General features: G+C 43.2%; 1 protein-coding gene across 3 annotated transcripts in view; it reads right to left on the bottom strand.

Moving 5' to 3' along the window:
• The window catches only part of FRMD4A (FERM domain containing 4A), a gene marked incomplete at its 5' end in the record, with an annotated part of 413,106 nt that overhangs the window by 338,699 nt on the left and 58,491 nt on the right, over nucleotides 1-15,916 (bottom strand). Inside the window, one exon of one of the 3 annotated variants that reach the window (XM_081927641.1) lies at nucleotides 12,731-12,934. The exons of the other annotated variants lie outside the window; for them this stretch is intronic. Within the exon in view, the coding sequence (XP_081783767.1) occupies nucleotides 12,731-12,763 (33 nt within the window). Of the gene's footprint in view, nucleotides 1-12,730; nucleotides 12,935-15,916 lie in introns of those variants that run through there. 3 annotated transcript variants of the gene reach the window in all.

Consider the following 15,916-nt stretch of genomic DNA (forward strand, 5'->3'; position numbering starts at 1 on the left):
TCTTACCAATGAAGCCAGGCTTGTAATTAAACTTTCAAACAGATTTGTTTATAAGTGGGTATGGCAGGCCAAGACCTCAGTCAGGGGCTGAACTGAATTTCAACGTAATAACAGAGCAGAGTGAAGGGGGATGGAAGATCTGCATGGTGTTATCCCTAGGTTACAACGGGTGTAAATTCGCATAAGCCTAGTCAAAGGCAATGAAACTGTCGACAGAGCTGGTGTAGCACAATGGCTGGAAGTGTAACTGTATGAATGCTTACTAAGTTCCATGGTGTTCATTGGGGCTTCCTCCCTAGTAAATGCATTTAGGAATACTGCAATCCCAAATAGGAATTTAGGAGAAGTTCGATTCAGTTCACATTTAAAGGTGAGCCTACTTAATTTGCACTTTCTGAAACAGTACAATAACTGAAACACAGTCATGCTTCAAAAATCACAGTTCTATGAATCTTGCAATTCAGTTATCCAACCAGGTAATGTGTACATTAAAAAAAACAACCACTAGGGTAATGTGTGCATAAAAAAGCAAATATTGGTAAAAATAACATACAAAAAATGCATTTTATTGTGGAATTTGTTCTGAAGTTTGGAGGAACTGCATACCATCATGCTATTATGATAAATTTGCACCAAAATGCTGGTTCATGAGGATAAAAAAAATAAAACACAAACTGATGTGGAATTGTTGAAAACTGGACTTAAGATTGGAAAAATGAGAAACTGAGAGAACCCCAAAACTGATAGGTTTGCCCATCCCTAATCCCAAACACACTTCCTAGAGAGTAAACCCCATTGAACAGAGGGGGAATTAATTCCTGAGTAAACTATGCAGGGGATTGTGCTATAAATGTGGGAAAGGAAAATCTAGCAGACTGTGGTTCAAATCACACCCAGTAGCTCATTTTAGGCAATGCTGCATAGGCTTTCTATAGCACATGGAACACTATAAAGGAGCTTTCCTCACAACAACTCTGTACTTTTTATTATCCCCACGTGGCAGATGAAGGTGGCAGCAGAAAGGCTGAGAGACTGTAGCTTTCTGAGACCACCTCATAAGCTTGACCAAGATCCCACTGCCTTAACCACAATCTTCTGGAAATGCTGCAAAGATTAATGAAACTACGCACATGAGTTGCTTTGAATCATAAGGGAGACAAACGCCTTCTCGCCAACATAGAAATGTTAAGTATTCTTGTGCGGATTTATACGAGAAGAAAGTCTTATTCATTAAGTACCTGAATTGTACAAATGCTATGTTCTGTTCAGAATGTTCAGAAATAATCATGAACACTGCTCAGAACTGGAGCAGAAGCCTCCAGTGTCACTGGTCATCACAGCTTCTGGTTTCTGTATAATACTGTTCTTCTGCCAACATGAATGGGATATTGGTTGCATTCTCTTTCAAGAGCATCCAGAGTACTTGCCTATTATATGCTAGAATGGGCAATAACAATATAACTTAACCTGAGACCTTCCGATATAGTGCGGTATAGAAAATAAATAAATAAATAAATAAATAAATAAATAAATAAATAAATGGGAAGACACCAAATTGCGCACAGCTTAAATCTAGCCTTCCCATGGAATCACAGAACTGTGGAACTGGAAGGGACCCCAGGGGTCATCTAGTGCAACCCCCTGCAATGCAGGAATCTCAACTAAAGCATCCATGACAGATGGCTATCCAACCTCTGCTTAAAACCCCTGTGTTTGGCCAAGAACATGCAGCAGAACCACCTTGGCATAGTCCTAAATGGAAGCAGCTGGCAGGAGCAGTGGTGCCACAGACCTGGCCTCTCAGTAGCAGTATTGGCCATGAGTCCCATGGTGGAAGTGGTCAGATCTGGAGAAGGGGTGGGAGAAGCTCAGAGAATGGGCACTGGAAGACCTTGAGGAGGGTCCCAGTGGTTTTCAGGACACCAATTATTGGCTGTTGGAGGTGTCTGATCCTGGGGAGTGGCCCAGTGGTTTGGGGGATGGAGATCTGGACCACAGGAAGGGCCTAAGTGCATCAGCAGAGAAATCTTCTACCTTTGTCCCTCTGCAGGTGCCTAGTTCTTGGTTTCTTCCTGTCAGACAAGAGCCTATCCCTTCTGGGAAGTAGCTAATGGTAAGTCTGATGCCAAGACAGCCCTGTCTCCCCTCACCATAGTCATGGAGATTCACCACCAGTGCAAACAAACCTTACACCGGGGCAACCTACCTGAAGAGGGCCTCCTTGCTCTCCCAGTCCTGGGGCTCCAGCCATTTACCCCACTGAAACTGTGCCCGCCAGAAGGGAGGTACAGGATTAATGTGTGTTGCTTGTTGAATCCATGTCTTAGTTCATGCTCTCACATGAATGTAAGCTCTCACATTCCTGCTCATTCCTGTAACCGGCCACTTGCCTTATGTGATGCCTTTGGCAGAACTGGTGTTGTGAGTTCTAGTACTCTGAAGGGGAGGGTCAGGATAGCATCCCTGCTGTGTACCAGGCAGGGCAGGGCAGGCTCACTGGCACAACTATTCCAGGAATCCTGTAAGGGGCACCCCCTCACATCCTGACCTTGCTACTGCTCTGCCCTGCTCCTCAACACATGCTGCACTCATATTCTCTGCCCTGCTCCTCAACACAAGCTGCACTCATATTCCAGAAGGGGTTAGAGAGGTATGGGTGCTGGAGTAAGATTTAGAATACAACTATTTGGAATGCAGGTATTAAAACACTAACTCCAGATTAATTCAGGGCACTTCCAGACCATTGCCATTTTGGGGTGGGGTTCATTTGCATACCAACAGGTTCAGTTTGCACATTTATAACTGACTGGGAGGTCTTGTGCAACAAATCTGCTCCTCAAAAATATCAGACTTCTTTTGATAAGTGATGGGGAAACGCATTAGAATAATTGAATACCTCATAATCTAATCTGCCTGCATACAGGTAATCTAAAGCACAAAAGGAATGTAAGAAGTTACTGGCCGTAACTTCTTAATGCCCCTGGGAAGCTGACAAACAGGACATCAAGGCAATTATCTACCTACCCTTTTGCTACTTGCTCCCCCCCCCCCCCCGCACCCGGTTATCAGAGGCTCTTTAATATTACAGCACTTAGTGGCACTTAGCGGATAAGGCTGGTCAACTTTCACACAACTCTGGAGCAAATGCCACAGTTTCATCATGATTGCTTATAATATAAAATATTTTTTCCTAGGTATTGCTAAGTTATGCAAAGCAATGTTACCTGATATGATGCATTTTTTGTGTTGTTTTCACTAAAAGATGCTTTCTTATGCAGATTTTATTCTAGCACATGAATTTCTGTGCATATTACTTGGCTGGAGAACTACATTGCAAAATTCAGAAAAGTGCAAATTTTAAAGGGCAACTGTGTTTCACAAAGTGCATAGTGGGTAGATTCACCTAAATCAAATTTCTCCCCCATCTCTAATCTTCACAGGCCATGCTGAGCTCTTTAGAGGAGATTCAAACTACAAAGACACTTTAGAAGGCTAACAGATTCCTTGAAAAACAGGTTCTCAGCAACAAACACCAACATGGGATTTTGCTAATCCTAGAACCTATAAATAAACTGATAATGGTAATAAGATTTGGTAAAACAAAACAGCTCCATTTAGAGGTTTATGTGCTGTATTTAAACATTACAGTTTTTATTGCTCAACCTCTGCTCAACTCTTTGGTACACAACACTAAAAACTCATTATCTGTGGATGCAGTGCTTAGTGATAATTAGTGAAATTAATGATAATTAATTTCCATTTACAGTCAGGGAGCATTTGTGGGGAGAGAAGAAAAGTCCATTTGAAAGTTCTTTCAGCCCTTTGAGATGGTCCAGAAGGAGACGGCAGCTTTGAAGGACAAAACAAACAAACAAAAAACAGCACAATGCAAAAAAGGAAGGAAGAAAAAAGAATCACCAAGCAACACCCCCCTTCAAAAAAATCCCTTTCTGTTTTTCTCAAAGAAGATGAGGGAGGAAGCACAGGGCCAGCTCATTTTGCATGCTTTTAAGCCAGGTGCTCATTGCAAATTCAGCAGCAAGCCTTGGAAAAGGCTAAGAGCAAAGAAGCTGGAATTCTCCTGCTGCTGCCAGCAGTATTTGCTGATGGCAAAGCATTGGGGATTAGGAGGAGCTGTGAGAGGCCGGAGATTATAAAACAAAATTTTAAAAGGCAGAATTTTCAAGGGAAATAAACTAATTACCATTTATGTGTCACTTTTCTTACTCTCTCTTCTGCACAGCTGCTTTTACTCCTCCAAGCCTGCAGTGCGAGGGGTGTCTGTTATAACAATACTGGAGGTAGCCTTGTCTATGTGAAGACCTGCAGCTGGCACTGTATGTGTGATTAATTGTATAGAAAAAGGCGGTGAGGAGAGACACACCCAAGTTTATAGACTGACTGGTATGTGGCACATTGACAGGAATTGCCAAGGAATTTTACCCTTGGCACTTATTTAAAAATCAGATTGGCACTGATTTGTGATGAAGGAAGAGCCTATACTTGAACAAGATCTACAAAGATGGCATGAGAGGAAAAATGTCTAGTTGCTCACAAGACAAAATATAGAAAATGCTCTAACACACTTTTATTGCATAGGAAGCATAGGTGCTCTGCAGGTCCTCAGAGCTTAGACACTTGAGGCAAATCTCCATTTTGGGGTGTGTCTCGAGGCACCAAACGTGGCACCTTCAATCCCAGCAAACACATGCAACGTAATCTTCCCTTGTTCTGTAAGGAGTCTAATCAATGGCACTGTCTTTTCATTGACGGGTGACATTGCTCTTTTTGCTTCCCCTTAAATTCCTTGGAGATTTTGCGGGGGAAAGAAGCTCCACATCTTCTCAGATTTCACTGTAGGAGAAGTTTCAGCGCCAACTCTAACTCAGCATAAGCCTTCATTCTTGTGCCTCCTTTGAAATAGCTGCTGTGTAATGTTACAGTGTCTGGGCCCCAACCCTAGGATACGACTCCTCAGACAGGAAGCAGGAGGAGACAAGGAAGGCAGCCCCATTCTTCCTCTCAATGATGCAAATGGACCTTGCAAAGCAAGAAGACAATCTAGGGGGGTTGGATGGCTGGTGTGCTGCCAAGAATGGCAAACGTTGCAAACAATGCTTCTCAGGACCCCGGATTCCTTGGGGGTGATCAAGAGAAGGACACCCAGCTTACTTTGAAAGGCATCTCCAGTTCTGGTCCTGTAGAGGAGCCCACAGAGCAAAATGCCAGGCGTACTAGTGGACACAGCACCAGGGAGAGCTCCCAATGGCCAACAAGGCCTGGATGTAAACCGAGGAATTTTCAGACTCCGTCTCAAGTCCACTCCTCCCATGTTCTGACACACAGCTAAGTCAGACTTCTCTACGGAAGTTGTAGCAGGTGAATCAGAAAATGTTGCTGCCTTCCTGCATATTGGCAATGCATGTTTGGAACATTTTTCTGCTGGGTCAAGAATCCACTCTGCCCATACACACCAATATTATTATAATTTAGCCACGCAGACCCCAATCATTGTTTGACTTTGCATGTATTTTGCTTTTACTCACAAATGGCTTAATTGTGCATCATTTCTCCTGTTTCAAAGCATATCAAACTAATGCAGACCTGAACACTTTTTGTGTATTGCATGCACTTTAGAAGCAAAACCAATAACTTAATTGCCCTGCAGATGGTGCAGACAGCCATCCCTTTTATTCCCTCACAATCACATTCTTAAACCTGATGCCTGTCTGAGCATTTATCTCAACGACAGATATGCAGCTTGCACCTCGGAAGCAGAAAAGCGCAGATATCTGTGGCATCCCTGGTTCCAGCAAGTGGAACACAGCAACAGCCCCACACGCCACGTGCGACTGAGGAAGTGGCATGGGTCAGTGGCAGCCATGGATCCCTTGTGATATGGGCCAAGAGTAGGACTAGCTCAAGACTTTTGGGCACCTGAGGCAAACCACAAAATGGTGGGGAATGGAAATCTACCTTGGGAACAAGGGAGAGAATCCCAATGGTTGAAGTGGGAATCAAAGGTAGGTGCAGACCCTAGGAGACCCAGGAGAGGGCAGCCATTTCCTCCTTAGGCCTCCTATTTACCAAGAGGCTGCTGTAGAGGAGGCATGCGGGGGGGGGGGAGAGGCTGCACAGGACATGACAGATCTGGCCTCCAAGGAGGGCAAAACAGCTATGGCTGCCACCGCGGCAACAAGAGTGGGCAACGCATTCCTTGCAGGCCAGATCTGCTGCCCCTGTGGATCCTGCTGCCTGAGGCGGTTGCATCACCTTGCCTTGTGGGTGGGCCGGCCCTGCCCAAGAGGCACAGAACTACAGAGTCTCACTGAACAACGGAACAGTAACACAATATTGATCTGCCTCCCAATTACGTTTGATTATCCCCAAACCAGGCATTTTCACTTTACTGACTTATCAGTTTGTACAATCCTTATCTACCAATCTGAAAAAAGTTACCACAATGTTGATGGAGCCTTCTGTTTAACTACTTCATTTTCCACATGGCAGCCCATCAAACCACCACATCCCGCCCCTTCTCCTTAACCTCATGCATATTTATGTGCCAATTATTAAGATCCTAAGGTATAAATGCATTAAGGGCCCATGATTTAATGTGCTTAAGACTATTACATGGTATAATGCAATTACTGTTTGATGTGCAATTTACCTCCACACTTTATTTCACAACTGTCACTATGTTATTAAGTAGCCATAACATAAGTGGGGCAACATAAGTGAGGCAACCACTGACCAAACAAATTACTGGTCCATGAAATCTGCTTCTGAAATATGTTCTTTGTGAAATAACACATATAAAGAAATCAGCAGAAAACAAGGGGCCTATTTGTCCCAGTTTATAATCAAGGAAGTGCCAGGCCTCAAGGCTGGATGAAAGCCTTATTATACACCATATGTATAATAAATGTTAGGTGAACCCCGCAAGGGAATAGATATAATACAAAAGGGAAAAGGAATGAGGAGGGAAAAGGAAAGCAAGCTTCAGAGCAGCGGCTCCTTCACGGGCTGACGGATGAGGGTGGACAGACTCCCCTTCTGCCACAATTAGCTTCCTGGGAGGCAGAGGATGAACTGGCCAGTGACGGGGGAAGGGCATGGCTCCCTCCCTGTCTCCCAAGGACAACAAGCACTTAGAGAAGAGTGTCTAATTTACATCCGTTTATAATTCATCATATCTGCATCCCATTCTTCTCAATACTGGGTGGTGGAATACTCAGGGTTATCCTATTTGATCCTCACAACCCCCTGCGAGACCATGGCTGGCTCCAGATCACACCACCAAGTTCACGGCTTTGGACTCCTGGCCAGACCAGTCCAACTGTAGTCACATCCTCTCTCAGCGCCTGCTTGACCAGCACTTGGTGGAGCTACAGACAGAGGGACTCCCTGTCTGGTTGTAAGTGAGAAAACAGACATGCACAGCGGATCACTCGTCTTCATCAATCACATGATCTAGGGCTGAACTTTGAAAGAAGGCATGGGAGCTCAAGGGCTGCGGAGATTAATCCCAGCTCTTGGTGTGCACACACACAAAAACTCATACCAAGAACAAACTTAGTTGGTCTCTAAGGTGCTACTGGACAATTTATAGTTATAGATATAGATAGATATAGATATAGATATAGATATAGATAGACTGCGTCAGACTAACATGGCTATCTACCTGAACCAAATACAAGACAGATCAACAACTTTAAGAGTATTTCTTCATACAACCCAGTTATTGAAAACATGGCAATAAAGTGGTACCTCGGTTTAAGAACAGTCCAGTTTAAGAACAATTCGGTTTACAAACTCCGCAAAACTGGAAATAGTGTCCCGGTTTGAGAACTTTACCTCGGTCTAAGAACGGAATCTGAATGGTGGAAGGGCCCTGGCAGCATGAGGCCTCATTAGGGAAAGCGCGTCTCGGATTAAGAATGGTTTTTGTTTAAGAACGGACTTCCAGAACAGCTTAAATTCATGAACCAAGTTACCCCTGTAGTTAGTCAGCCACAAGAATCAACAGACCTTTTTGCATAAACCATGCTCACCATTCCCTTTCATTCTAGAATAATCAGGCTTCTGATTTTAGTCAGAAATAATGCTTTTTGTCAACCACACAAACTGTACAAACAATGCAATGATACAGAGACGTAGATGAGTAATTTAACTGAGATACATTTCTGTGACCTTGATTTTTGAAAACAAAGAAAGCCCAATGTGGGCCCAGGGTTGCAATCCAGCGTCCCAGTAACCCCTACTAAAGCCACCAGTGCAGAGTGATTAAGCACAAAATAGAAAGGATTGCAGGTGGACAAATGAGTGATTTTTAAAGGCACTTATTATTATTTTGCTTTTTCCACTTACAGCAGCCCAGGACTGTATGGCACTCTCAACATGAACTAAGAAATGTCCCCAAACTCGATTTCACCTTTTCTAATGCACTAGCAGGAAAATACATTTGCCACAAGGTTTCATTTTTGGTTACAGGATTTGCATTGGGTTTTCATGAAATGCAAGCATTTGCTTTTGCCATCTGCTAAGTACTTTGAAGAGAACCCAAATTAGTTTAAAAATATATATTATACTCACTCCCCATATGGTTCCACAGAAAGAAATGTCAGCTTTCCCTTCTCCTCCCTTAATTTTGATCCCATTTATTTGTACAAGCGCAAAGTGACTGCCAAGTATAATATCATCATCATTATTATATAGTATTTGCCTAGATTTTTTAAAAGTACACAGTGCTTTACAAACTTGCTTTACATTCAGCCTCACAACAACAACAACACTATCAGGCAAGTTGATGTTTCCCTGCCCTACAAAAAATGGAATGTAATTTTAAAGAAACAAGTAGAAATGCCTCCAAGATTCTGGTGGCTCTTGGGTTCCCTTGGCCCGTGGGGGATGGGTGCTCAGGTAATTCAAATGGACCATTTTCCTCATTTGCTCAAACATTCTGGGGTGCTCCGTGCAAAGAACAATTGTGGCAGTGCTTTGGAAAGCCTTTGCGGGTCTTGTGCCCTCCCCATCACTTCTGACAGAGCCCTGGGTAGACGTTTCAACAGACCTCCATGGCATGGGCTTGGGGTGCCAGCATTTCTGGGTTGGTTCTGTAAGAAAGAGCCAGCTCTTGGACGCCCCTAAAATAGCTATTTGGAACTGATATCATCTGCTTTTCCTGTTTAGGTATCAACATACCCTCACATTTCATTAAATAACTTGATCAATGTAACATAACACCAGTCCACTTTTGATTCCTATTCCACGTAACTGTCCATTTTGTGGTCCAGAGAATATTTATTATTAAAGGACACCCAGCCCCAATATCATACTTACAGCAAATAGTAATTATGATGTTAACCAGATGGCAAATCAGTATCATGCTAGTTTGCCTCAGGCAACCATTTCAAGGAAATGGACAAATGAGCATACAGTGGAACTATCACCAACACTATTATAATTTTGTCCATAGAGAACAGTAAATTGAGAATACTGGCAATTTTTTATTAAATCGAAAAACAGTCACAATGGTGGTGGAAAAGCATTGCCCTATTAAGATTGTTTCAAAAGATATAATTGTCCCATGTTCTCCCTCCTCCATAATATTCTTTGTCATTTTCTCAACCAAGATTACTACATCAAGCCTAGCTTCCTAAAAGCCTCCGGCAACACAGCCTGTTATTGAAGAATAGAAAGAATGTACTTGCAAAACAAAACAAAAATCAATCAATTAATTTTAGTCCCAGGCTTTTAGACAACAATTACCAGACTCAAAATCAAAACTGAAACACCCACACACTGTTTTCCTAATCACTGGACTATGTTGTTGTACGAAAGTATAACAATCTATCATACATATAATACTTTGTAATTAAATTGACTATAAAGGCAACATGAAAAGAGTTGGCTTGTTGGCACCTGTTTGAAAAAGACCAAATAGTGAAGGGTGTGGATTGCTGTTTCCATAGTTTCCTTTAAAGGACCAATTCACTGCCGTGTTACTTTGCTTCCTATCAGATTCTATTAGGATAAGTGATTGGTGAATCACCCACTCAGAAAAACAATATTTTATTCATGGTTGCATGTCTATATGAATAGCTTGGGGTATTATCTTTTTAAATTGCTGTTTCAATGCTGTTGAAGCTACTGTAATTAACATTTATTTAATGCCAGCAGTCATAACAACTGTGGTAACAACAACGGTGTGCCCTGGAAAGACAGGACTTTATTTGTGCAATAGGTCACTCCTGACAGAGGTTTCTCAATGGCTGAAGACAGGGCTGAAGCACATGAAATAAAAATAGCTCAAGTTCCCCTGGTGCAGAGTTCATTTCCGACGTCACTGAGAAACTAGAGTCTCTGCACACATCAGAGCCTGGGCAGAAGCGTTTCCATTCTAGCGGGTGGCATTTCTAGCAGGTGAACTTGGGGCCCAGCACCTCTTTCTTCTAGGAATGAAGCTTCTTCCCCGCAGGCATTTGTATCTATGTTCATTCAGTGGCCTTGAACCTTTCCAGGCTCATTGTGCTTCCTCAATAGCCAGCAATATTTGACCCACTTTTTATTTGTTGCATTAATTTTTCCTTTCCTGTCTTTATCTACAGCTGTCCTGTTCTCACATGCTTCCCCTCCCTCATCCTCCTTTCCCACTCCCTCTCATTCCCTCTCAAAAGGGTGTTTGTGAAACCCACATCTATGGGTTGCAACAACCCACCACCTGATCACCAAAGAGGTGTATGTATCAGACTGCATCCCCTCCAAGTGTCCCGATTTTCCAGCGACAGTCCCAGAATGACAGAAGCCATCCTGTTTTGTGATTTGGTCCTGGAATGTCTCTATTTCCCCACCAGCACTGCTGGCGCTGAGCTGAGGAAGAAGGAGGAGCCGGCGCTTGTCCTGAGCGATGAGGGTGGAGGCGACAGCTGAGAGGGAGAATCCCGTTACCTCTCCATGACCACCGCTGCCAACCTCCTCCCCATGGCAGCTCATAGCTAAATGAGGGGGCAGGAGGTGTGTAGTTGGGGGATGAGGAGGAGCCTCGTGGCTAAGGGAAATCAAGCAACATGAGGTGGGGCTGGTTCAGGAAACACTGCTCCTGATAAACCGATCTTAGGGGAGACATGATGTAGTTTGGAGACAGAGTGACTTAAGAAAGAGCTATTGTTCGATACAGTTCGCTCAGAATAGCTAAAACCAGCCTCTCCTCCCTTGGCTCTCTTCTAGGGTGTTTCTGTTTTCAGTCTGCTGACTATGGAAACTGATGTGAGCAAAGTCTTAGGAATGGCTTGAACATGTGGTCAGCTGCATGGGCATCTACACACTGCTTGGTTTCTGAGACTAGGGTCCACGTGGCTCTTCCCAAAAAGCTGAATGTGTTAAGACAAGTCAACAATCCTTTTGAACTGCATGCAATCCATGCTAAACAAAGTAAATCTAGCATACTAAAGACACGCACAGCTTCAAATGTGTGAGCACTAGTGAAATGCCTGCATTGTGAACAGCAGGACCTGTATCTTGCAGGAGCACCTGGGGCCAGTTCTGTCTGCTGCTGACTCTGTTCCACACAGCAGGCCATGGGCACGTCTGAGAGAACTCTGGCAGAGACACTAAGGATAACCCGACTCCCAACCTCATAGCACTCACACACACACTTCTGTCTCTTGGTCACATTAACTGTGACAGAGGACTTTTCAAGGTGGCTCTCTCTCCCATGTACGCACACACATAATGCACATATGGGCCCATGCTGGGGTTTTGTTGAGGTGCATGTGCATTGGTGTGCCCATTCCCCCAAAGCAGCTTAGCCCTTGCCTCTTGGAAGGCTGGGTTCAAGTCTCGCCTCTACCACTGTATGGTTCATTGTGTGGCTTTGAACCAGTCATTATCGCTTAGTCTCAAGTCACTTCAAACAGGGACAGCAATGCCCTTCCTCACAGCATTCCTATAAAGCGCATTATAAAGCATTAAACAAAACAAAAAAAGACACCAACTAGTATTAGTCCACCTTATTTAGATCAGTCACTCAACAAACTTTGTGAGAGGCATGTCAATATGACTAGTGGACCACCAGCATTTTCACCTCAGCAAAATGCCACCACGAGTTGTAAATGTAAAATCAAGATTAACACAAACTTCACTACTATGGCATTCTCTTTATTTCTGAAACCTCACTGCATTAAAAGAAATCATTGAGCAGCTTTCTAGCATAAAACTCAAAGGACAAATAAAGCCCCGCTTTGAGCATGTCCTCTTGCAACCTTTACAGTCTCCCAGCGCAAATTTGGTCTCTTTCACACAAAAATGCTTTTGCAGCAGATAGAAGTAAACAAAAGCCATGTCGATTCCTTGCCTATCTGCAATTCTGCTGTCTGAAAAAAATGCTGTTCCTCCACAAATAGCAGTAATAGTAATAATCATTAAAAGCCGCACAGCCCACAAGTGAACAGCTCCCCGGGTGCGCACAGTCCCTGCTTCCCACACAACACAATGAAAAGCATCCCGACAGGAAACCCACAGGAAAGTGTGAGCGAGCGGCTGAGGAGAAATCCTTTACAAAGGAATCCCTCTGAAGCAGAGGAAGAGGCAAATGAGGGGTTTCTCCTCCTTTCAGCTATCTGGCTGTCCTCCTCTAAACCAAAAGTACAGATTCACAATAGACAAAAACTGAGGCATCTCTTCCACACACTTCCTCTCCCCGGGAAAGCACTGAAATGTATCTCCTTACCTTGGTTCTCATGGGAGACAGAAGCCCTTCCATTTTGCTTTCTTCCACATGCCAATCCTCTTTTCTCCAACTTAGTTTCTCTCTTTTTCTTCTTCAAGTATCCCATATGATGAATGAAACCATGTCCAAACCCAGCAGCGACTTCCCCTCAGAGAAGCTGAGGCGGCAGCAGCAGCAGCAGACCTGCCTGTCTTCAGCTCCTCCTCACTCTGCGCTGTGAGGAACAGGGGGCCAGAGAAGCCTCCTTCTCCCTCCCTCCCTCCCGCCCTCCCTCCCTCTGTGCATAATGTGCCTGCAGCTACGTACTATAGTCACTGACAAATGCTCCTTCTATTACGTAATGCGTTCAGCAACAGGAGATCTGAAGCAAACCAGAGGGATCAGGTCACGCAGGACAAGTGGAAGCTATGGGCTTGTCTCTGAGCATCTGTGGCCAGCGGAAAGCAGCCCTGCCCCTCCTATCAATCAACTGGATTCAAAGGAAAGGGAAAGGAAAATCCTGATTGCCAGAACTCATGAGTAGTAAGTTTCCTGGGTGCTTTGGATCTGTTTTTGCCTTAACTCTGAACACTTCCTTCAATTCAAATCTGAACCTGCCTTCAATTCAAGAACACACATAACACTCAACGTATGGAGGGTTAAGTAGTTGGGGGTCCAATTATATACTGGGGGGACTGAACTAAGAATGAATAAATCTGTCACTTTCAGTTTCTCTTAAATTCCGTACACCACGTTTCCACATGTCTGCAATTGCAAAAAAAAAAAAAAGTATTTGCAAAAGTCCATTAGCATTGTACTGCATATTTATGCTAATTTATACATCATTGTATTAATTTGTCTCTACTATATACATTCCTGCCAACCTAGCAGTTCGAAAGCACGTCAAAGTGCAAGTAGATAAATAGGTACTGCTCCAGCGGGAAGGTAAACAGCGTTTCCATGTGCTGCTCTGGTTTGCCAGAAGCAGCTTAGTCATGCTGGTCACATGACCCGGAAGCTGTCTGCGGACAAACGCCAGCTCCCTCGGCTGGTAAAGGGAGATGAGCACCGCAACCCCAGAGTCGTCCGCGACTGGACTTAATGGTCAGGGGTCCCTTTACCTTTTTACTATAAACATTTTGCAAGTAATTTCCATTAACATAGTGCATTTTTGTACATTATTTTTGGCCAATATATACTTTTTAATGCACACTTTAAAATACTGTAAGCACTCAATTTAGGCAGAGGTTACAGGCTAGGGATCACACCTAAAGCCGAAACACTTTGGGTGCAATGGCATTCCCCCCAGATGCCCACCCCCTTTCCGCCCCTTTCTACTTTTTTATTTTTCCAAGTGCATAAAGCTGAATATGCACAAGTTAAACGTGCGTAAGCTGCAGGCTTACTGCATACATATTTTCACACAAGCTTTACAAGGGTTAATATCAAAACCTATCTGCAGTGCCAGAACTCATCCACAAAACACTGAGAAACATCTGAGCATAGACAAAGTCTCTCTTTTTCTCTCATTCCCTCTGCTCTCGCCTGCCTGGGACTGGGGGAGGTAAGCAGCGCAAGCAAAAACTCCTGCATCTTCAAAATTAAACCTTGATATTAGCTTTACAAGTGTGCAAATAATATCTGATAAAGGATTGCCTAATCTTAGTTGAAGGTTCATCACCTAACATTAACAATGGACTTATTTTGCACAATGCTGAGAGGCCACTGCTCAGAATTAGCTTTATGTTACCAAGATACTATTTCCAAGAGACAATAAAATGAGAGAATCACTTTTTCAAAAGAAGAAAAGAAAAGCAAAAAGCCAGAGGCACAGTAAGACATTATAAGAGCAGCCTGGGTTGTCTTGATATCTGCCCCCCTCCACCTGCCTTTCCAATGCTGTTTGTCTAAAGGATTATTAACTCTGTGATTCTTTTTCTTCTCCACCCTAAAGGCTCTTGCTTTTGCACTATCTTCCTCCTGCCGCTTGTGGGTTGCTAAGGCGTTCCACCTACTGCTGCACCATTAATATGCATTCCAAAATAATGATATTGCTCTTAACCATTTTCCAGTATGAATGCAACTCCTCACTGAAATGCAAAGCCATCTGACCAAACCCAAGCTCCTGGACACATTTGCCAGAGCAAAGGAAATGCTTTTGCAACTCTTATCAAACATATCCATTTCTTTTAGCTCACTTTGTCATTTATATTCAAACCGTACTTACAAGTCTCTAATAAGTGCTGCAGAATAAATCACATTCATGCACATCAAGACTCCACTACATTGATAATGATTTACTGACTAGTAACAGGATTAATATCCAATGCGAGACTTGCAACAGCAACACTTAACAGTGACAGCCGTTTGCTGATATTGGACATTAGAGTCATTTACTGTATTTGGTTTTACTGGAGTTTCTATGTTGTACATGAAGTGTGATTAGGATCAAAGCCTAAGGGCAGCCCCATCCTAAATACTGTATATTTACAGGGAGATGGGAGGAGAAATCATTTCCCTGCTTCTTGTTTACTGTCCTGTAACCTGCCCAGGAAATGTGCACTAATAGGCAGTCTTCTTCAATAATAATAATAATAATAATAAACAACTTGTAGCCTGTTTTTTTGCCAATTGTGATGCCAACTCTAGTGACAACAGGGATGGGTGAACTGTCAATTTTGGTTTTTCATTTTGCCAATCCTAAAACCAGTTCTCATTTCCACTTCTGTTTGCAAATTCTCCCCCCACCCCACCCCACCCCACCCCAAAGTCCTCATGAAAATCCACACACATTCTGGTGCAAATTTATCCAATACACACATCTTTTAATGCACCTTCACCTTAAATGCACAATATTGTGTAGGATTCTTCCAAAATATAAAGCATTTTTATATGTTATTTTCGGTAATGAATAAATTCATATGCAGGGTTTACTTTCCAGTACAAATTACTTGGCTGGAGAACTCCCTTGCAAAAGTCAAATAATTGCACGTTTCAAAGAATGGCTGCATTTCAGTTCACATATTGTTTCCCAAAGTGACAATTAGGTAGATTCGCTTTTACATGTGAACTGAATCTAATTTCTCTTGTATCCCTAGTGGCAAACAAGCCACACCATGGCTGCAAATGAGACAGAGAAGCCAGCATTTTGTGGTCTGCATCTTTCCCAAATGGCTAATTTCCCCCAATATACCCTAAAACATGGAA

Source organism: Podarcis melisellensis, assembly GCF_964234715.1.
Source record: "Podarcis melisellensis genome assembly, chromosome: 10".
In the NCBI taxonomy this organism is placed as follows: domain Eukaryota; kingdom Metazoa; phylum Chordata; class Lepidosauria; order Squamata; family Lacertidae; genus Podarcis; species Podarcis melisellensis.